Source organism: Telopea speciosissima, chromosome 5 (assembly GCF_018873765.1).
Source record: "Telopea speciosissima isolate NSW1024214 ecotype Mountain lineage chromosome 5, Tspe_v1, whole genome shotgun sequence".
Taxonomy (NCBI): Eukaryota; Viridiplantae; Streptophyta; class Magnoliopsida; order Proteales; family Proteaceae; genus Telopea; species Telopea speciosissima.
In genome coordinates, this window is record NC_057920.1 from 21,492,798 (window position 1) to 21,516,514 (window position 23,717).

The window sequence follows — 23,717 nt, forward strand, 5'->3', positions numbered from 1 at the left end:
GGGATACAATGTCGGGTATGTCGACATCGGATCCCCATAAAATGTTATTCCATGCCTATCATGTGTCCTGTCGTGCTGGTACCCGGGTACTAGATGATATGACACGTTAATGTGCCCGGAATACCTCTCGATATGATAGCTTCATATAGGGTTTTCGATCCCCTTGCTTTGACCCTTACCAACAGGGGTTTAGGTATTGGGTAATCGAGGCTCCCTGTGTGCCTGAGGAGTGATTCGAGGCCAGGTCAGGGATGACCATTGGTTATTAGGGTTTGCCTCAGGGTGGCGAGTGGCTTCTACTGGCACGAGCCCCATTGTAACAATTGAGGTTATATTTCGGTGATAAGATAAGTGATTTGCGATGTTACCCGAGTTGTTGCAGTAGCAAGTACTTAGTGACTTAGACATGCTTGTTAGGTGGTTAATTAGATAATACATTCATGCATCATGGACTATATATTTTTGCTTGTGTGTTCTGCATCCCCTCACTGAGCTTAGTGGAGCTTACCCCCTTTGTGTACACCTTTTTAGATATGGCTGCAGATGATGGATTTGTGGCGAATCTGGAGGTTTACTCATTTGATTATGATTTTGTTGGCGTGGGAGACCCAGAGTCTATGATTGAGGAACATGACGACGGGTGTCCATGTGATGACTGTGCCTATGGGGCATATTGATTCAGAGACTTTACTTCTGATTCTTTTTTAGTTTATACCGTGCATTCTATAAGCTTTGTTTTGATAGTTATGTAATGGTCATTTGTTTTAACACTGGATTACTGAAATACCTATCATTAGGCAGATGAACATTATGTAACAATTACTTATACGCTTTCGCAGTTCTGTTTTATCTTGGAAATGTAATATTCTTTTGTTTTCGTTTCGTAGTATTCTTGTGATTATTATATTAGTTTCTGACTGTGATTCAATATACTGCATTCGAGATCATGGCGGTATGGGATGACACATGTTGTCCTAGTCATATCCCCTTTTCTTTGTATTTTATCCCTTTTTGGGATGGTGGCATGACAATATCAACCCTTCTAAGACTATCTGATCACAAATTTCTTCCACAACCCAAGTTGGTGATGTTGATTGCATGCAAGTGAAGCAACTGCCAAGAAAGGTTGCCCAGATAGCAAAGATGCAGGCAAGGAGAAGTACTCAGAAGACATGATGTTAACTTTGTTTGGATGTAATAGTTTAAATTTTGGATGGATGTAACAGTTAAAGTTTGTCTGATACATTATAACAATTTGAGTTTGTTTGGACGTATCTTGTAACGATACAACTATCAAATTTAGGGATGTGATGTCAGGTGGATGTTTAGGTTCTAAAATCAGCAATTTTCAAATACTTGATGGATTGGAAAGTATTATTACAGAATGTATGTTGTGTGGCTGGGCCTTTTTCTACAAAATCTTGATGGATTGAAAATTATTAACTGTGATATGGTTATTGCACAGATAGGCCAAGAGAGCAACTAATGTAGTTATTATGATTTTGTGATGCATTCTAATTGGTTATAGCCCCTTTGTTGATTTTTTTGAAAGAATTAAGGTTAATGTGAAATAGACTTTTGTACTCCATGCATAAAAACAAGACTATTTCATAATAATAGTTTTCAAAATACAAACATAGATCTATAAGTGCTTTTATCATTTTTCTACAATCAACAAAATAAAGATTACAACCAATAAAACTATTATATAATGACCCAAAGTTTTCATATTTCGGACCTCCTCCTTCAACTATTGAACTTTAGATATTATTTCACTTCTGTTGGAAAATACACTTTTTCATAATGGTTTTAATGATAACAAACACATGAATGTACTAACGTTTTGTGAAAGATCATAATGAAGTAATCAAGACCCAAAAGCCATTGATGTTCAAGAAAGGACTTAAAGAAGTCAAGCACATTTATACAAAGAAAGAATGAAGCCTGAAGATTGAAAGACATCACTTGAGAAGATTCAAGCTCTCATAAGACAATACAAGTATAAAGATGCTCGTGTGCACTTAGAATACGATTGCATAATGTATTGCATAAATAATGTAAAAATGCATCTCATTTAGACACCTTAGGAAGTATTAAAATCCCCCTCATAGGCCTGAACATAGGTTTGGAATTGGTTAAGATAAGCCTTTTAGATACAGGCAGTCAAAGCTGACCAAAACTATCAGTTTAATATGGTGACGGGACCAAGCTAGCGGTTCATATTGGCAAACAATCTGTTTGCACTGGTTGAAAATGCTTGTGTAGTCCAATCGACCGGTGGATATTTGATCATAATCCGGATCTAAGTAATAGATCGAGTAAATAACAAAGGATACTAGTCTAGAGGCTCCACTATTGAGATTTGGCAATAAATCACATACAAAGCATGAAATGTAAGATGCCCCAATATTTACACTTAGGAGACATTGACAAGAAATAAAGGCTAAACCCCATTAGCATCCTTGCCAAAGCACTCAAAAAACCCAAATCAAGTCTTCTAAGGGTTTTAGGTTTCTATTATCCTCCAAATTTTCATATAAACGGTTTTTTATATACTCTATGTTCACAATTTGGTAACTCCATCAGCCACTAGTTCATAATTTGGTAACTTCAACTGCTTAATAGCTGGTGGAGTTACCAAATTGGGGTTGGGGATATGAGTCGGAGTGAGTGAGAAGTGTAGTAACACAAATGGGTGGGATGGTTGGTACTGTTATCGTGGTGTGTTCTTCATATCACAGATAAACAAAGGGAGGGGAGAGGGATAGAAGAGAAATATAACATCATACACCGAAATTAGACTCTAAGTTGACGGAGGTTGCAGGTGTAGTCGCATTGCCCAACATAGATAGCTCGCATAAGAAATAATAACGGTCATATTAAGGGTTTGTTAGATTTGAGTTATCTTTTATTTTGTTAGAAAAGGGTATAAGTGTCATTTCAAGTGTAAATTTTTTTTATTTTTTTTTTATCTTGAATATTATCTGGGACTCGGGCTGGCCCCTATAATTTTATTAAAAATTAACTTATTTCAAGAAACAAATACAAGGAGGGGGGTTTACCTGCCTTACCCCAACCCAGAAAAACAAAATCCAACTCTCGCACTCATCTGTGTAACTTGCAACCCTACAAAGCCCCAATAATAAAATAAAGCTATCTGCGCACAACCAGAAGACCGCATCCTCCTTAATAATTTGTCTAAGATTCCTAGGAAGGTCAATTAGAAAATTGAAGTAGTAATTAGAAGTCGAATCACCTGCATAGTTTGCCAACCAGTCCGTCGCCCTGTTACCTTCTCTGAAAGTAAACGATATAATTGGCTGCAACGCTTCACTAAGAGTCATGGTCTCATGAAACCAGTACCACCCCTTCCAAAGATTCCAATTTTTCCTGGTAGTGCTCGTTACCATCAAGGCAGAATCCGAATTCACATAAAAATTCCGGAGACCCATCTTGGTACAAAGTTTCAGACCATCTCGCAAAGCTCTAAACTCCCCGATGGAATTTGTACACTCACCATAGAAATGTGCGAAGGCAGCCAATACCTGGCCATTAACGTCCTGAATAATACCTCCTCCTGCTCCCAAACCAGGGTTCCCTCTGCAAGCCCCATCGACATTAAGTTTCACTTCATTGAAAGGGGGCAACCAATAGACAACAATGGGAGGTTTTTGACTAATCGGAGGGAATTTCGAATGCAAATTATATTCCATGTCATCTTAACACTCAGGTCCTAACAAACTATTAATTTTGTGTTTTTTTATAGGGAGAAAGAACGCTAATCGATGTTGTGTGTTGGTGTGTACCTACGTCTAGACACAACTCGATCCGAAAAGACCATCGCACCCTTGGACCTTTCCACCTTTCTAGAGGGTGCGACAATCTTTCATGCCGGGCTGTGTCTAGGCGCAGGTACACGCGCGGTTAGCATTCATTTTTCCTTTTTTTTTTTTTTTTTTTAATATATATCAAGAAAGGGGGGTGTACAAGCCAATTTTTGCGAAACTTCGGGTTTATTACTATTTTAGGCAAAGTACAGGGATAAACGCAAATTAGTCCTCTTACGCTACCTCTCCCCCACCACCCCCCTCCAAAAAAAAAAAAAAAAAACAAAAACCCCTCGTGCTCCATATAAAACATTTGTCCTCTTTACGCCTCTCATCTCGCTCTCGGCTCTCACACTAAAAACGCTCTGCTTCTTCTCCTTTCTCCGGCGGCGACTGACAATCCTACACTCTTTAGCTCGCTCTGATTCGATCCCAAAACCTGCAAACCTCTAACCCTAGGAATGGACGAAATATGCGAAGGGAAGGATTTCTCCTTCCCAAAAGAAGAAGAAAAGATTCTGAAGTTATGGGACGACATCAAAGCCTTCGAGAATCAGCTCAAACGAACCGAGAACATGCCAGAATACGTCTTCTATGATGGGCCACCATTCGCTACTGGCCTGCCTCATTATGGACACATACTTGCAGGAACAATCAAGGACATTGTTACAAGGTACCAGTCTATGCTTGGGCACCATGTGACGAGGAGGTTTGGATGGGATTGCCATGGGTTACCTGTTGAACACGAGATCGATATCAAGTTGGGGATTAAGAGTAGAAAGGATGTTGAGGAGATGGGGATCGATAAGTATAACGAGGAGTGTAGGAGTATTGTTACGAGGTATGTTGAGGAGTGGGAGATTATTGTGAAGAGGACTGGGAGATGGATTGATTTTAAGAATGGTTATAAGACGATGGATCTTACATACATGGAAGGGGTTTGGTGGGTTTTCTCGCAGCTTTATGAGAAGGGTTTGGTTTATAAGGGTTTTAAGGTACACATTTGTAGTTGTTGTGCTCTTGTTTTATGTATTTTATTTCTCATTTTGTTTGGTTCTTGTTAAAGTGATCACTTTTATTTTTAGTTTAAAATGACTGCTGAAATATAATTTATTCCAATTTGTTACTCCAATTATCTTTATGTTTGGTTTTTTTATTTGGTTAGAAACAAACTTTTTGATTGTTAAGTTAGCGAGCAGATTGAACAATCTGCGTTAATGAACTGCAAATGATGCTCATTCGTTCCTATAATTAATATGTTCGCAGGTTATGCCGTACAGTACTGGGTGCAAAACCCCGCTTTCGAACTTTGAAGCCAACTTGAACTATAAGGTCTTCAACAAAAATTCTCATTTCTGGTGGCTCTTAATTTGTATCAGTGTGATCTTTATTATGTTGTCTCTAAATTGTGTTTGAGTTGTGTAGGAAGTACCCGACCCTGAAATTATGGTGTCTTTCCCAATAGTTGGTGATCCACATAATGCAGCTTTTGTGGCATGGACGACAACGCCATGGACTCTTCCGAGTAATCTTGCTCTTTGTGTCAATGCAAATTATACCTATGTAAAGGTCAGTTTACTAAAGTTAAGTCCTTCATATGGTTTGTCTAAAATTTGCATGGCAATGGGAAGCACATTATGTCAACCTTCTAGTGGCATTTTACAATAATTCGTCTTTTGATTTTGTTTATAATGTGACTGAATTTGTTACTTGTTAATGGTGAGGGTTTTTGTTGTAGAACTGATTTGGCACAATTCCTGAACATAATGTACTGTGGGTGGGGTTGAACATGGTGACTTGGTTTCCTTTCTTAAACTGATGCTGAACTGCTGAAGTAACCAACATGTGAAAGGCTTATTGGACCTTGGGCGATTCCTTATCAGGATGATACTTGGATGATCTCCAGTGGTCCAGTGTATGTGCATACTAACAGAGTGGATATTGGGAACAGTTCACTTAAACTGTTAAACATAACTCAGCAACATGTAAATCTGAGATGTAAATATTGACAAAATGCCTGGAAGTTGATTGCAGTCAATCTCTTGCTTTCCTTAATGACCTCTTTCTTATAGAGTTGACACAAATGATGGTCATTCTCGGACTAATGTGTGATTTCTAGCGTAATATTTGGATTCAAGTTGCTTTATACTCTTGACACTACACAAATATTCATTTCTAATTGGCTTTAGCTTAGCTTAACCTCAGCTTTGACGTCAGTCTTCATTCTTTGGACTTGCCTTTGCTTTATATCTTCAGCACCTCATGAATAGTGAAATCATGCTGTTCCTGTTGGCATTTTTCAATACCTTTGCGCTTCCCATCCTTTTATCTATGTAAAGCATTGGGCTTTTCCTACCATGTTGTCACCCTCTTAGTCCTTCCATAGCTTTTTTTACATTTTGTGGATCACACACTTCTTTCATTCCGACTCTAGTAGAAGAAGAATATGATAGAGATGAAGAAGTACATTATTGGCAGAGAAATAATAATAAGAAGAAAGACAATATGGGAGAAGTGATTAGAAAGATTACAGCTGAGAATCGACCTCAAACTTGATGTTGCATGGGGAGAGAGAGAGAAGAGAAGCTTATTGACCAGCAAGACTATCATCAGTCCGTGCAAAAGTCAGCAACTCATGAAAGAAAAAGACATATCTTTCTTTTTAAAACTGTAAAATTGATGGGGGTTGTTTATATCATATATGTGGACTCTTAAAAACCTATTTGACTCTCAAAAGAATTCCTAATCATACTCCTAAACTGAAATACACTATTCAGATTGAAAACATAACTTAAACTAACCCTGTGCCAGCTTCTAAGGTATCCTAAAACCATTCAAACTCTGATATTTTAAAACGAAATAACCAGTACCTATTAACTGCTAAGGACTCAATTTTCAATTACAATAATTACAATTATAACCCCAAGATTTCCTAAATGACTAAGCCACTCCTTATGCTGCTGCCAGTCCCTTGTGGGCTTCCTACTCTTTGATTTAAATCCCCATAGTGTAACATATCGATCCAACCAGGTTATGTCCCCAAGGGTTGTATCACTACGTCGTCAAGATGTTATCGAGTGTCGGTCTACAGACATATGCTCCACAGTATTGCAACCCTGTAGGCCTACCTTAGCTCAATGTAGGGACACCTTGCCCTTACTTCTTGGTCTCAGGTTTGGCTATTCCAGTGGATTCAGCATTCAGGAGTTGATGTTATACCTTCTTAGGAGTGTTTTTTGCAGCTCCATGGTGTTTCAAATGAATGAATCAAATTTATGATTTTCACTTCATTGTATTTTAACAGTTGATCTTCAGTGCACACTGCACTAGAATAAAATTGGACACAGCCTGGTGGTTATAGTTGTATAGTCCAGGTATAAGGTGATGAGTTGGTTATCCAGATTCCAGATTTTGTAGATTGAGAAAGATGATGCTACGATAATGAAGCACAACATCATGTATCCCTTCCCTCAACACCCCCACCCCAAAAAAAAAAAAAAAAAAAAAAGACCCTTTGCTATGATGCTATCTATAAACTTTTGCCATCTTTACAGTGACAAGTTACACCAGTGACATTGTTGTGGCTGTAGCATTGCACAATGACTTCCGACATGACAGTTCACAGTCCTAGACATTTAGAATTTTTTCTTGTACTAGTCTGTTTTCATTTCAGTTGGCTTTAATGTATGTACTGTACAATTTTTTTTTGATCAAATATATAGTGTATATATTATTCCTTGGAGGATCACTGGAAGTTCAATGTTAAATAGGTACGAGATAAGGTATCTGGATCAACATATGTTGTTGCTGAATCTCGATTATCTCAGCTACCCAGCAAGAAACCAAAACCAGATACACCAAGTGGACCAGTTCAAGATCCAAAACATTCGAATTCGAATTCGAAGAGCAAAAGCTCCTCGAATGAAAAAGTTAAGAATGCGGTGGATACTGGATCTTATGAGTTGCTAGAGAAAGTCACTGGTGCTTCTCTGGTGGGGATGAAGTGAGTACTCTTCTGCCTTTCTTCTGAACTCTATAGTCAATGATTCCTTGGTATTGTCATTGATATCATTTATTTTCTAATGGTTGATTCCCTGTTTATACAACAACAACTCAGCCTTATCCCAACTTAGTGGGGTCAGTTACATGGATCCTTGTTTATGAATTTCATAATTCACAGACAATTGTTGATGAAGTTAAAAAGAATTACATTCATCTGAGCTCATCTTCTACAATTTATGTGGTACTACACAATGAGTGAGTGGATGATTATTAGATCTACCACACATTCTGATGTAGGACAGCCTAATATTTCCAAATCTAGGGCTGGACTAAATAGAAAGGTGGTGGGAAAAGGGTAGGATGGATTAGGGTTTCAAGGAATAGACAAGAGAGAGGGAAAGTGTATCTGAAAGTTACTGTTTTGGGACTGGGAATAATACTCATGAACAGTAATCAAGATTAGACGGAGAGAAACCTGGAGAAAAAGTAATATGAGGGGAGAGAGAACTCTTCACACACTTCAATTCAACTCTAATTGATTGTTGGGGGGTTGGTTGGTTATATATTTAGGGAAAAAGATCCACGCCAACAGTGTGGGGATGCTTTCCCATGCTCACTCACATCCTGGCCATGTGGGTCCACACTGACTTTCTCTCTTTCCCCTGACTGTGGTCCTGGTTGATTAAACCATTTCCACGCCATGATTGGTGTGCCATTGGAGATTCCCCCCCCCCTCCACTGGCAGCGTAGGGAACCTCCTTGCATATATTTATAAGAAAACTAAAGAAATTATCCTAAAATCTAAAACTCTTGGGCAGCTAGATTAACTTAACTAACAATTATTTTAAAATGTTTAAGATTAGTTGGACTTAAATGGGTTGTGCAACAAACATTTGCTTTTGCATAAAAAGGGAATTAGTTTGTAAGCTGCATTCTGGAGTGGCCCATATCTGAAAATGCTTTCTAAGAGTGCCAAATCATTAACTTTGTACTTCTGTATAAGTTTTGATGTTTCAGCTCTTTCTTTTGTTTCTCTATGGATTTCTTGAAACCTCTTGTTGGATTCAGAAAACTTCTTTATCTACTTAAATCTTTCTGTGATTATTTTGTTGTTAGTTGGTTATCTTTGGGGCCTATTCAATATGTCCAATTGCGGTTCTTCTAGTGTTAGTGGGAAATCCCTAGTTCCTTGTTTCGTTTTAGATCCTTCATAAATGAAAGCTTTTTGGTGGCTTCAACTTGTAAAAAATTTAAAATGGAGAATCCTTAATTTAGTTTTTCTTTCCGAATGATAGTTTTTTGGTAAACCCTTTATAGTTTTTCTTGAGATCCTTTTATTGTTCAAGGGCCTTTCTCCAAATATCTATAAATGCAAATCTTGGTCTTATCGTGTGCATGCCGGTGGGGTGGAGAAGAAAACACGCCTGTGGGATGGAGAAGAAAAATTCCTGCTTCACTTTACAGTTCCCTGTAGTCACAGGTTTCAAAACATATGGTCCTTGACTTTTCTTGATTAATATTTGCTGGCAAGTATTTTATTTTATGTGAAAAAATAAAGGATTGTCTTTTCCATATATGCATAAATTGTTATTAATGTTTGCAGCTCCTTCATAACTGATTCATACATGGATTGCTCCTGCATAACTGATTCAGACATGGATTTACTCTGCTGGTAACTTCAAACTTGTAATGACCAATATTCAAGGGAATATGGAGTTCTAAAAAATACAGTCTTGACCACCTCCTGCTTGCCCCCCCCTCCTTATTCCATCAAAGTGACAAGATTCATATTTTTCTTTTTGGGGTTCGAGGATCAGAAGGGGTGTGATGGTGAGAGTGGTTGTAAATGCATCTTAATTGGGAAGCTGTTGGGCTGCAACAAGGACCAGCAGTGATCATTTCTGCACAGAAGAGGGAAATGAGATGGAGGCTGCAAATGTAGTCCTAGATTGGTAGGAGACCAACTAGGAGCCAGTAAACCAGGATCTACTATGAGCTGGTAATCGGCTAGGTCAAAATAGGGTTCTTGGTGAAATTAAGGTTAGGGTTTTATGTATGGGTTATGTCAAGTCAAGGTAGGGGAGTCTAACATTGAAGGTCCTGAGATGTTTTAATGGAGGGAACTATGCTGATTTGAATTAACAGTAATTTAGGGTTAGGGTTTTTGAAAAGTGTAAAATAGGGGAATCTAGGGTTTAGAGTGGGAGGATGGGGCTAGGGTTTGGATCGAGTGCTATAGGGGCAGGGGTGGAGAGTTTGAATTAAAAAAAGGAGGGAATTTGCTGGCTGGTTTGGTCTGGGCATAATTGAGGTTATGGGAATGTTGTTCAGTGATGGAGGGAATGTTAAGGTTTGGTGGTTTAGAGGATTAGAGGAAGGATGGGGATGCATCCTACTTGCTTGTAATGGCAGAAAATTATTGGCAGCAGCTTGTTGATGGAGGAAATTGAATAAAATTGAATCTTTGACTGAAACTAGAAAGTAGAACTTGAAGAGAACCACTCGGGCTTCACACTGCAGAGTGTTGATTGGATTATACACGATTCCCACCAACGAACCACCTGGACTTCCCACCGCAAGGTGTCAATCGCATCAAACACCGATCACACCAGTCCTGATCAAACACAAGACAAAAATCTTCAATGGAGAAGAAGAGCAGCAAAAACTTTTTTATTAATATCAAAATTCGTGTACCATACTTGCCCACCTTACAACCTTAAATAAAAGACTTAAAATAGACTCCTACACTAAAAAGGAAAGGCCTAACCCAATTCTTAACCTATTAGGTAACTTTAACTGAGTAGGAAACTGAAATAGATTCAAAACATGGCTGGACTTAGAGAGTCTTAAGCCAGCCCAACTTAAACAATAATTAAATAGTCACATGACCACTTAACTCATCATGGCTTCTAATTCCTCCAAGTTGCTTGAGCCGATGAAACACCTTGCCGATGGATAAAGATTTCTATTTTTTTTTTTGTAGAAATTTGCCGGTCGAGTATTTCTTGTCGATGAAGAAACTCATTAGGGAGGAACCGAGATAGAGGATTCCTCCATCAATTGCTCCACCTTGTTTGGCTCTGAATACCAATTGTTACATAAACAAGTGGTGGGAAGAGAGAGAGAAAATACAAAGAGAGAAAATAGGAATGTAGAGATACAAATAACATAGAAAATTAGATAAACTTTGGCTTTATAGACAAAGCTAGGCGTCTTTGGCCTTATCGAGGAAGCCATGACCTCCTTCTCTCTACAGAAATTGTAGGAACACAAATTATCAAATCTCATCCCCTTTTTCCATTACATTCTTCAACTATAAATAAGGATAGAAATTTGGATAGTTATCAAACTATCTCCATTATTAACCACAACTCCCTAACAACTTACCCCTGTAAAACATAACTACGTAGTTAATATAAAATAATTATAAACACTCCCAGTCCATAACTACTCTCCCTATTATTTCTCCGTTTTATTTTTATGCACGTAACATATTCCCATGATCTTGTTTTCTTAGTTGGTGTTTGCGAGCATTAACTCTTGCAACTTGTAAATCAATAAGTTTTGGATTTTTGTAATCAAGACATGTAGTACTGTTGTTTCTTGGACAAGTTCACGCCATGAGAGAAATGCTTCCAGTTTTTGTAAAGGATTAGGGCCCTAGGATGTAGTTGATGGGTCTGTTGAACAATTCTTGCTGAAATTCCTCCAAGATTGTAACCATTTGATCTAATGGATTCTTTTAGGCTTCTGGTGGTTAAATTTGGTTAATGGTCAAGGAATAACCTAGAAGAAGTTTAACTGAGTACAATTGTTTGGGTCAGACTTTATTGGGGTGCTGGACCCATGTAATTGGGATCCCTGTTTTTGGACTAAATAAACATACGCTACCTTACCCTAGTGAACAACTGCCACCACCCGTGCATGCGGTACCTGAGAATTACTCTTATGCATTCATCCTTTTTTCATATTTATCTTTACTATTCTTAATCTTGTAGAATAATGATGATGTTAGAAATTGTTTCTTGCAGGTACGTCCCACTATTTGATTACTTTATGGAGTTGTCAGATGCTGCATTTAGAGTTGTTGCGGACAATTATGTCACTGATGATAGTGGTACGGGTGTAGTTCATTGTGCTCCTGCATATGGTGAAGATGATTATCGTGTTTGCATTGAGAATCAAATAATCAATAAGGTACTCGTAACTAACTTTAGCAATCCTCCTCATGTCTATGTTGGACTCTGAATTTTATTTATGTTTATTCTTTCGCATTTGGTATTCTCCTTATCTTATGAATTTTTTCAAGTTCACGCGTCGGCACCCGGATGCGGTGACAAGTAGGCACCCTAAGTAGGATTGGTTGAAAGTAGTCAGTTACAATTTTGGGAACACTTGGATGGATGACTGCAAGGTTTTAGTTGAGGATAAAAGATTATTATATAGGTGATCTGAATGGACATGTTGGGAGAGGTCGTAGGGGGGCTATGAAGGTGGGATGGAGGATATGGTTTTGGAGAGAGAAATGAGGAGGGGATCTCAATTGTAGATTTTGCTATGACTTATGATTTATTATAAACACTTTAAAAAGAGAGAGGAGCATTTAGTTACCTTCAAAAGTGGGCATCATAGTAGCCAAATAGATTATTATGTGAGTATTGTAAGGTTATACCAGGAGTGAGCCTAACTAGACAACAAAGATTAGTGGGTCATGGGTATGTGCCACATTATGCATAATTGTAAGAAAGGCGAGCTTATTTGCCCTAGGATAAGGTGGTGGAGCTTAAAGGAGATACGTTGAAATCATTTACTGATGAAGCGGTCAAACAAGGACAGTGGGACTTTTTGAGGGAGACACTAATACGATGTGGAACAAGATGATTAGTTGTATTAAGAAGGTTGCTAAAGATGTCTTAAGTGAAGTGAAAGGAAAACGTCATTCCTCTAGGGAGTCTTGGTAGTGGGATGATGAGGTTCAAGAAACCATTTAAGACTAAGAAAGCTAGTTTTAACATATGGCAAAGGACTAAGGATGTAGAGGATCTAAAAAGGTATAAATTTGCTAGAAATGAAGCTATAAAGATTTGGGAAAAGCAATGGCGAAGAAATATGAATATCTTTATAACAATTTGAGCACAAAAGAATGGGAAAAACTATATATAAGATATCTAAAATGAAAGAAAGGAAGAGTAGAAATCTCGACCACGTTAGATGTATTAAAAATGAAGATGGAAAAATACTAATACGGGATGAGGACATTAATGAGAGATGGAAAGGTTATTTCTATAGCCTACTAAATGAAGACAATTCAAGTAATAGTGTCCTGGAAGACTACATCACCCATCAAGACACCATAGTCGTAGTCTCATAAATATGTATGAAAGATTGGTGTTTCTAAAATAAAAGAACCTTTAAAGAGGATTAAAGTAGGCAAGGCACTAGGCCCAGATGAATTCCCAACAGAAGTGTGGAAGAGCTTAGGAATCTGTGGTTGATCTTGGTTAAGCAAGCTGTTTAATAAGATTACGAGCACTAGGAAAATGCCAGATGAATGGAGGAGAACCATTGTGATTCTGATTTTACAAAAATGAAGGTGATTTTCAGAGTTGCAATAACTATAGTGGGATAAAACTAATGAGTCATACTATGAAATTATGGGAAAGGTTTATTGAAACCCACATAAGACATTAACGACAATTATGGAGAACCAATTTGGTTTTGTTACAGGAAGATCCATGATAGAAGCTGTTTAGGTACTTTGGAGACTAATGGAAAGATGTAGAGATTGCAAGAAGGATCTTTAAATGGTCTTTATTGACCTAGAAAAAGCTTATGACAGAGTCTCTAAAGAGTTAATCTAGCAAGTGCTAGAGAAGCAAAGTGTTTCAGGTAAATATGTGGACATAATTGAAGATATGTATGATGGTGTGGTGACTAGTCTAAGAATTGTGTGGGGGGGGGGGTGGTCAAGGTAGTGAATTCCTAATTACAATTGGGTTACATCAAGGATTAGCTTTAAGCCCTATTTGTTTCTGGTTATCATGGATGATTTAACTAGGGACATTCAAGATGGGTTCCATGGTGTATGTTTTTCGTTGATGAGACAAAAATAGAGATTAATGTCAAGTTGGAGTTTTGGAGATCAACCTTGGAATCAAAAGGTTTTAAGATAAGTAGAACAAGGACGGATTATATGGTGTGTAACTAAAAAGTTACACTAGGACAGATAATGAGGTGGTGAAAACTAATGAGATAGAAATTCCGCAAAGTGATTATTTTAGGTATCTGGGCTCAATCGTAAATAAAGAAATTGATATAGTGGATGATGTTTCACAGAGAATTATAATATGATGTATGAAATGAAGAGGTGCGTCCGGAGTGTTGTGTGATTGACGTAATCCTTTAAATCTTAAAGGAAAATTTTGTAGGACAGTCATACGGCCGACTATGATGTATGATGTGAAATGTTGGGCCGTTAAGAAGCATCATGTAGATAAGCTCATTGTAATGGAGATGAGGATGCTGACGTGGATGTGTGGCAAAAGTAGGAAGGATAAAGTAAGAAATGATCATATTAGAGCTGATTTGGGGGTAGCTCTGATACATGATAAGATACAAGAAAGTCGTTTGAGGTGGCATGACCATGTTCATTGGAGGCCTTTGGATGCTCCAGTACGAAGGAGTGATTTGATTCAGATTGAAGGAACCAAAAGAGCCAGGGGCAGACCTAAAATGACCCTAGGGAAGTTGAGGAAAGACATGCATATCTTAGGCCTTGTATCAAGTATGACCTCGAATAGAGCAGGTTGGAGGGCATAGATCCATGTAGCCGACCCCATTTATTTGGGATAAGGCTGAGTTGTTGTTGTTGTTGATTTATCTATATTTTTATGAAATTACGTTTCTTTTTAATTGATTTTGCTTTATTTTTATCAGCTTTAATTGTATTTTGAGAGCTCTTTATTGTTGTTTCTTCCCTCCTCTTGTGACAGTTGCATTGTTTATGTTTGCATTCAGCAATGTTATGTCAATTTTCTTAAACCATCTTGCCAATGAATATATTTTTTTGGAATAGTTCTGGTTCCTTAACCCTCATATTTTATCATTCTATTTCATTGTACTGTCTAGATTCGCCATTTGTTTTGCTTCTATCCATTCTGGTAATTTATAGAGATTCCTTTTGTTACTTGTCTACATTTAGGGTTGTAATTTGATGGTCTTGTGTGATCATGGCATATTAGAGACTTTGGATCGGCCCTCACCTGGCCTGGGAATAATAATTGACAAAACCCTAATTTTGGCTGGGACTGAAAACTGGTCTTTGAGTACAATAGAAGAGCTGCTGAGTTATAGAGAACTAACCAGACATGCTCGGCAGAGATAGGAATGCATTTTCTTTTAGATGTTATACCCATAATAAAACTTGAGTTATTGCCTTCATTCACTTGGTGGATGGATACTTATTAATTAATTAAGTTGATGGGACAAGAATGTCTATAACCTTTGCGCATATGGTTCATTCTTCTTTGTTTATTCATGCTTTTAGATCAGAGTTATTTTTATTGGAGTTAAGTAACTTTATTAAGCTCAAAGGAGATTGCACCATGTATTTTTAATTTGTTACCTTTACAAGTTCCACAAATAGGAATATATATCTTGTTTTTTTCAAAGAATGTAAGATACAAACAGAATATATCTTAGTGAAATATTCTGTTTGTATGATTGACCACCAGTCCCTTCGGAAATCAGAAATGTTTATATGGTGAATTATCTTTGTTGTGCGTCTGCTGCTAGTTTGATAGGATCCTATATCAGCATATTTTTGGTTTCCAGCCTTACATTACGATTGGAGAGATTTTTATCTTGCTCTTTCCAAATTCCTTGGGTGATTGCATATGGTATCAGCTGCCAATGAAGCATCAGAGAAGCACTTAGTTTTCAGGCCATTTACTGGAGCTTCATCTCAGATCATGTGCTTCAACCCATTCTTTACCATAAAGTCCAACAGATACTGGCACGGTACATTAGTAAATAGTAATATTTCAAATAACTAACAGTCGAAAGTAGTTTCTCTGTATTTCCACTCAATTTACGTCTACTAGCCAATGTGAAACCCCTCCCTTCAGCTGCTTCAGATGATGACCCTGTTAAATGAAAGCACCTGGGCAAACACTATTACTTTCATATCTCCTTATCTTGAATACGTCCTTATGTTTGTAATGTAGCTCTAAATGGTTCTGAAATTGATCAGCCGATTGGGGCAAAGTAGGCTGATTTGACTCAAAACTAGGGTTAGGTAAGGGGAATGAGTGAATATGATAAATGATAATGATGGGCAGGTCTAGGGGAAGCTATTAATGTTGGTAGAATGATGTTTAATTAACAAAATTAAATTTCAGAATTTTAGGGTTAGGGTTTTGGGTTTTAGAATTTTGGTCAAATTTAGGATTCTAAGTGGGATTTAAGGGCTGGGCTTAGGATCTACTGGCAGGGAGAGGGAGGTTCGACCAGAATTTGGGCTAATTCTGACGGCTAGAATAGACTGTGGGAATTTTAGGGTGTATAGGGCTTTAATGGAGAAGAGGCAATTTAGGTTTAGATGGCTGGATAGGGCTGAGATGACTATCGAGTGGAGGGGATGATGTCAAGGGACTGTGACTGAAATATGAATCAGTTTTGATGGTTGGTCGGGGCTGTAACTGAACTAGGGTGTAGGGAATTCAAATAAAAATTAAGGGGGATCGATTGGGAGGAAGAAAATGGAGATGGGGCTTCAAAACTTACTTGCAGTTGCAGCCGGTCTTCGATGGAGGCAGCAGCTATGTGATAGAAGGATAAAACCACCTTCCAGCTGAAGAAGATCCTCCCAGCCGTCACGGTGTAAGGAGTCAATTGGATTCCACCAATCCCTTTCCACCTTGAGATCCACAAGGATGCACACACTCACAAGGAGCAAAGGAGCAGCAACAATGGCAGCCAAGCAAACACGAATTTTTAATTCAATTAAACTGTGGGGAGCCTCCCCGATATTCTATTATTTGAACGATGGCCTTAGGCCAAATCCTACTACAAATTAACCTCTTCCTTGATAAATCGTGGAAGGCAAACTAAAGCTAATAACTTAAAATAGTAAATTTACCTATCTACCACTAATAACGTAAATTAAAAGACACTTAGCTAAATAACTTAAATTGACCCAATTGAACCAATTGGATGCAACCAATTTTGAACCGGCCCAATTTTAAAAACAAGAAAATAAACTAAGTATGGAATGGAAATTACTAGAATGTAAACCTAAGCTATGGCTCCCTAATTAAGCCCTAAGTTCAGAACTTCTTCTTCTTCTTCTTCTTCCTACTTGGTGCTGCATCAATTCTCCCCGACTTAAAAGCATTCATCTCCGATGAATGGTTGGAGATCATAGAATAGTCATTCAAATCAGGATCAAGTTTCTTAAGATCATCCTCTGCAAATGGCTCAAGCTTGTAGGCGGATAGCAGCTCTTTGATGGATAGAGAAGGTTGGAATTCTGGCTGGACAATAATAGCCTCTTGAAGCATCACATGAACCCCTCTTAGGTCATTACCCTCGGCTTCAAAGTAAGCAACCACATCTTCATCATCATCCGTAGGATAAGCATGGAAGCCTTTGTCTTCATCATCATCGTGGACTTCCTCTTTCTCAGCTACGTTGATGTTCTTCCTTTTGTTTGGGCAGTCTTACGTCCCATAGGAGCTTTGCCCTTATCATCAACACGTGGGGGAACAGCAGGGCGAGAGGTGCTGCCTATAGAGGGACCCTGTCGTGAGGTGCTAGTGTTGATGTAGGCCGGCTTGGAAGTAGAACCCGGCTGTTTGCTTGAAGCTAGTAGCTCCTCTGCTTTCAAGGCCTTCTCAAAGCAATCTCGAATGTCTGTAACTTCAACCACCCCAATTGCCCTGTTGATCTCACTTGTCAAACCCAACCTGAACCGGGAAAGCATCTGGATGCCCTCCTCTCTAATTCTAATGTGAGAAGAAAGTGCATCAAATTTCCTCATGTACTTGGATACAATCATGGTCCCTATCATGGTCCCTTGGCGTAGGGAGTTGAATTGATCCTGTAACTGAGACCTGAAGTGCCTTGGCAAGTACTTCTTACTCAGGTCATATTTCATGTCCTCCCAAGTGCGGGTGTAGTATCATCAAAGTCCATCTCTCTTTCTGTGGTCCTCCACCACTCACGTGTTGGTCCAACTAGTTTGGTACGGACTAGCTTCATTTTTCTCTCTTTAGATAGATCATACCAGTCAAAGTAGTCATCCAGGGCAGCAAGCCAGTCATAGAATACCTGAGGGTCATGATCACCATCGAACTCTTTCAATTCAAGCTTCACTTTTTGGTTGTCAGTGTGGCAACGATTGTGACCTTGTTCTCCAGTAAAGTAGGTCCTCATATACTCCCCAAAAATGGGCTGGTTACCACTATTTCTGTCCCGGTCTTCTCTTTCTCTGTCTCTATAGCCTCTTTGTTGATCTCTGTGTTCCCAGGAAGGCTCACAGGTACCTCTAGGTCTGTCCCGACGATCTCTATAATGGTCTCTATCATCGTCATCTCGGTCATCTCTGAATCTGTTCCTGTGACCTCTGGGTCCACCTCTATAACCCCTGTAATCATTTCTGGGGTTCTCATCTTTGTCAGGCAGCCTCTGTACCACTGAATGGAGCTGGTACCTGTCTTCTTCTATGGGTAAGTTGCTGTCCCTATCAGGAGGGACTCTCTGTTCTTCCAATTGTTGCAATCTAGTCATGATTGCATCAGTTGCAGCCCTTTGGTCAGCAACAAGTTTCTGGAACATCTTTAACATTGCTGCCATAGGATCGGGTGGGTATGGCAGCACTGTATTGAGCACTGGATTGCCATGCTCATCCATGGCTCTAATACAAAGTTAATGTAACTCTAAATAGGAGGCAGTCCTACTAGAGGCCAGGTGAACAATGGTTCTGAAATTGATCAGCCGATTGGGGCAAATTAGGCTGATTTGACTCAAAACTAGGGTTAGGTAAGGGGAATGAGTGAATGTGATATATGATAATGATGGGCAGGTCTAGGGGAAGCTATTAATGTAGGTAGAATGATGTTTAATTAACAAAATTAAATTTCAGAATTTTAGGGTTAGGGTTTCGGGTTTCGGTTTTAGAATTTAGGTCAAATTTAGAGTTTTAAGTGGGATTTAAGGGCTGGGCTTAGGATCGAGTATTACTGGCAGGGCGAGGGAGGTTCGACCAGAGTTTGGGCTAATTCTGATGGCTAGAATAGACTGGGAATTTTAGGGTTTATAGGGCTTTAATGGAGAAGAGGGAATTTAGGCTTAGATGGCTGGATAGGGCTGAGATGACTATCGAGTGGAGGGGATGATGTCAAGGGACTGTGACTGAAATATGAATCAGTTTTGATGGTTGGTTGGGGCTGTAACTGAACTAGGGTTTAGGGAATTCAAATAAAAATTAAGCGGGGTTGATTGGGAGGAAGAAAATGGAGATGGGGCTTCAAACTTACTTGCAGTTGCAGCCGGTCTTCAATGGAGGCAGCAGCTATGTGATCGAAGGATAGAGCCACCTTCTAGCTGAAGAAGCTCCTCCCAGCCGTCACGGCATAAGGAGTCAATTGGATTCCACCAATCCGTTTCCACCTTGAGATCCACAAGGATGCACACACTCACAAGGAGCAAAGGAACAGCAGCAATGGCAGCCAAACAAAAATGATTTTTTAATTCAAATAAACTGTGGGGAGCCTCCACGATATTCTATTATTTAAAGTGTGGCCTTAGGCCAAATCCTACTACAAATTAGCCTCTTCCTTGATAAATTGTGGAAGGGAAGGTGTTAAAACTAAAGCTAATAACTTAAAACTGTAAATTGACCTATCTACCCCTAATAACTTAAATTAAAAAGACACTTAGCTAAATAACTTAAATTGACCCAATTGAACCAATTGGATGCAACCAATTTTCAACCGGCTCAATTTTAAAAACAGGAAAATAAACTAAGTATAGAATGGAAATTACTAGAATGTAAACCTAAGCTAGCTCCATAATTAAGCCCCAAGTTCAAGACGACTTCTTCTTCTTCTTCTTCCTATTTGGTGCTGCATCCGTTAGGTCATGCTATTGCATAAGATCGTATAGAACAAAACAGAATATAGAATATGAAGCGCATTGTTTCACACTCGAAGAATCCTTGCACCAGGTCAAAAGTGTAACTATAAAGGCAATGTAACAGGTTGAAGCATCCTTCTATTCCTGCTTCTAAATTTGAGATCCATAAGACTGACCGTTAACTGTCTCAAAACTTTAGTTTGCAGCAATTTTTAAGTATGACAAATTTTAATTAGTGTAATTTTGTAATGCTTTCTTGTATGCTACTTTTGCAATATTTGGCATTTGGTTCACCTTTTGTGAAGTATTGAACAGTAGATGGAAATATATATACATGTATTTGGATATTTTAGTGTTCCACTATTTACTTCTTTCGTATATTTTACTTGTGTAGGGAGAGAGCCTAATTGTGGCAGTTGATGATGATGGCTCCTTTACTGATAAAGTTTCAGACTACAGGGGGAAGTATGTCAAGGATGCCGATAAGGATATTATTAATGATGTGAAGGCAAGAATTGTGTCTCCCATCTCTCTCTCTCTCTCTCTGGCTTTGTATTTTCCGCTAGCTTAAAGGGTAAATCTTTAATATGTATAACTGTAAAGCAGATGAAGGTTACCTAGGTTTGAAGTAATGTTAATTAGAGGGTTAACTTTCAACTCTTAAAATTTACAGTGATATTTGCAAATCAATGTGGACGGAACAATTGTACATAGTTGTTAAGGCGCCTAGGCGAACCAAGGCGATGGAAAGGACTAAAAACCAAGTCGACACCAGCAAGGCGACACCAAAAGTCAAGGCGAGAGAAAGGCGCCTGGACGCCTTGACAACTATGCAATTGTAATGAACGTATGTCATAATACATGCATGAGTGGCAACTGGGGCAGTTCTCCATAAAGGCCATGGGTCATTGAGCAATATAGTGGTTTCGTTTGCTAAATATGAAGTTTATTAGCTACACCACTCCATCTCATATTCATAGAGATTGACTACACGTCAAATTTGGTGGTCCAACTTAATCATATGGCTCACATTGTATTGGGATTTTTCTCTATATTTCCATCCGTTTGACTGTCTTTCTCCATTCTTGACTTCTCAACCATTTTTCAAGGCTTTCTTTTGCCACTTTTGTTAAGCTCTGCTTGTCTTGGGTAGTGGAGGGTTGGGCATTGGGCCTAGGTTTGCTTCAATTTGGGTGCAAGATGAGGTGTTATGGGGCAACTAGAAGCCACTCGTTGTGCTTGGCCTAGCACAATTGTCATTGCACCTACAACTTTCTCACTCCTAATTCAGAACATCCATAACATTCCTAATTAAGCACAAAATGATATGCTAAATTCAACTAAATAATCTCTTTGGAATGAAAAATAATCCTTCCTTGAACAAAATCAAATAAGAACATCCTGAATTTCTCTTATCTGTTTAAATTTTGTAGTTGGGTTTTATGTTCTTGATAAAATAGAGCGTGACCCATAGATATGGTTCATTTTATGACTTTTTTTTTGTCTATTCTTTTATTTCTTTGTTGGGTGGGAGGGTTGGTGGTGTAGGTTTTAGTGTTTTACCTTGTAGTTTTGGCTTTGGTGGCACTGTTTTTTGGGCCAGCTCTGTTGCAATGGTGGGCCTTGTTTTCTTTTTATTCCTTATTCTCTTTTATCCTTTCCTCCATAGAATTTTCTCGGTGCCGATAAATAAAAGGAGATAATAGAGAGATGCTGTTTGAAACCTTGCTTACTTGTGGCTGAGTTGACAACCTTAGAAATTCCCATGTGTTCCTCAGGTCATCCACTCAGCATGTGGAAAGTTTAGCTCTATGCTGTGTGTTAAAAAGAGCCATTTTCAGCCCTTTTTACATGAAAAATAAGAATGAGCCATGAGGCTCCTGATTTTCATTGACAAGGCTAGAGTCCATGTGGCTGATTAATATGGGCAGTCTATATGTTGCAACGGACAACGGTCCTCCATTTGGTCAAAGAACCCCCCTGTATCATAATTTAGAAAATTTGTGGTTTAAAAAAAAAAAAAATCCTTGTAAAGCTCTAATGCTTCGCTTGATTGTACACTTGCACTTGATTGAAGTGCAGCTTTTGGCAGGGAGGGGGGGGGTGTTGGAATTTGCTTAAATGGATGCCACATGAAAATTTTCAGATTTTCATTCTTCAGTGTGTTATGCAATATAAACTAGCATTGGGTTCTTCTTGTGGACATGTTCTAATGAAAGACTTGATGTATTGGAGAGGCCTTCCACCCCCCCCCTCCTCCACGAGAGTGGAATTCTGGATCTTTATCTTTTAATTTATAGGCAAAAAGTTTTATGGATGGTGACACCCATGACCCATACTCTTGTATGGGTGGGCCACGTGGATGTGGTAATTTCAGCTGTTGGAAATCTAGGGAAATTTAGCCTTAAATTCAGTTATGTAGTTCTGTAACCTCCCAGGTATGGCAATGCATCCTTCCTTATGCCCATGACCCTTTTCATAGGCCTGGATTTTTCAATGATTTGTTTGCCACATGGTTAATTATCATTGGGCTGAAACTTGACATGTTAGCTAGGGATATTGGGTTCTACCTGCCCACAAAATTTCAGCACCATCAGAGCTGCCACTAGTACGACATTGCAGAACTAGGTGCTCACCAATAAATCCTGCTCCCAATTTATATTGTTGTAAAAGTAGGTGTCTTCTTGCTTGCAACAAGGCGAAGAATACTAAAATTGAGGTCACAACATGAGAGGCTTGGAGCTTGTTGTAGAGTTGTATCTTGGCCAATTTTTTATTGGATGTCTACAAACTTGTGACTGGGGTTCTAATACAAAAACTCTAGAGCATTTGTCATGTATCAGCATTTTTTTCCCCATTATATTGACACAAAATTTTGACAGGCCAAAGGCAGGCTTGTTAAATCTGGAAGCTTTATGCATTCTTATCCGTTCTGTTGGAGATCTGATACCCCTCTTATTTATAGAGCAGTTCCAAGCTGGTACGTGCATGCTTGTGAAAGTGGTTCCTTCTTTCTCTGTTTGCACCATTCCTTTTTTTCCTTGACTCCTTTAGTGTTATTCTTTTCGTAATTATGTAATTTTATTGATTTGATTAAGAAATTTTTTTTTTGGATGAAATTTTAAGATATGATGTCGTTTCACTGTCACCGACTTCTATGTTTCTCTGCCTCTTATTTTTGTTTGACATGGTATAGAAGATAGCATATGGTCACTCTATTTGGCAAGTTCTCACCGATGCTGGTGTAGTTTACAGAAGGAACACTCTATTAATCTGCTAATATAGGCCCTGAGACATTGTGTTGGCTCTGTTTGGTTAGATGTGAAGTGAAGTGAAACTGAAGTAAAATCGTATCCATAACAAATTGGAAAATTTTGTAATGAATACCAAGAATACAAACTAAAAAACGTACTAAATATGGCAATTACATTTTATTCTCCTAATCAATCAAAACAGTACTGACATTTTTTTACCTCCTATCTTCTATATTTTGTGGGCCCACATGTTTTATTATCACTTTGCATCGACTCTCCTTTTCTCCATCATAGGCTGCTAGAACATGCTAACCAACAAGCTTCTCAGCCCCTGGTTTGTCATGAAAATTGCCTAAGCTTAGGCCTATGTTGCAACTTGCAACCAATCAATTTGTTGATTCTTAATCTAGGAGTAGGATTGGCTGGCTGCATTACACAGACTATTGTTTAGATTTACTTACAATTTGGAAGAAAAAATTTAGTTGACTTTGCCTGGTTG

The 23,717-nt window shown here is 38.5% G+C and overlaps 1 protein-coding gene across 1 annotated transcript in view; it reads left to right on the plus strand.

Moving 5' to 3' along the window:
• The first annotated feature begins 4,185 nt into the window (after positions 1-4,185).
• The window catches only part of LOC122661273 (isoleucine--tRNA ligase, cytoplasmic), a 77,556-nt gene continuing 58,024 nt past the window's right edge, over positions 4,186-23,717 (plus strand). The window contains exons 1-7 of the mRNA XM_043856619.1: positions 4,186-4,822; positions 5,094-5,159; positions 5,253-5,396; positions 7,598-7,830; positions 11,861-12,026; positions 20,359-20,472; positions 22,847-22,944. Of these exons, the coding sequence (XP_043712554.1) occupies positions 4,289-4,822; positions 5,094-5,159; positions 5,253-5,396; positions 7,598-7,830; positions 11,861-12,026; positions 20,359-20,472; positions 22,847-22,944 (1,355 nt within the window). The 5' untranslated portion in view covers positions 4,186-4,288. The remainder of the gene's footprint in view (positions 4,823-5,093; positions 5,160-5,252; positions 5,397-7,597; positions 7,831-11,860; positions 12,027-20,358; positions 20,473-22,846; positions 22,945-23,717) is intronic.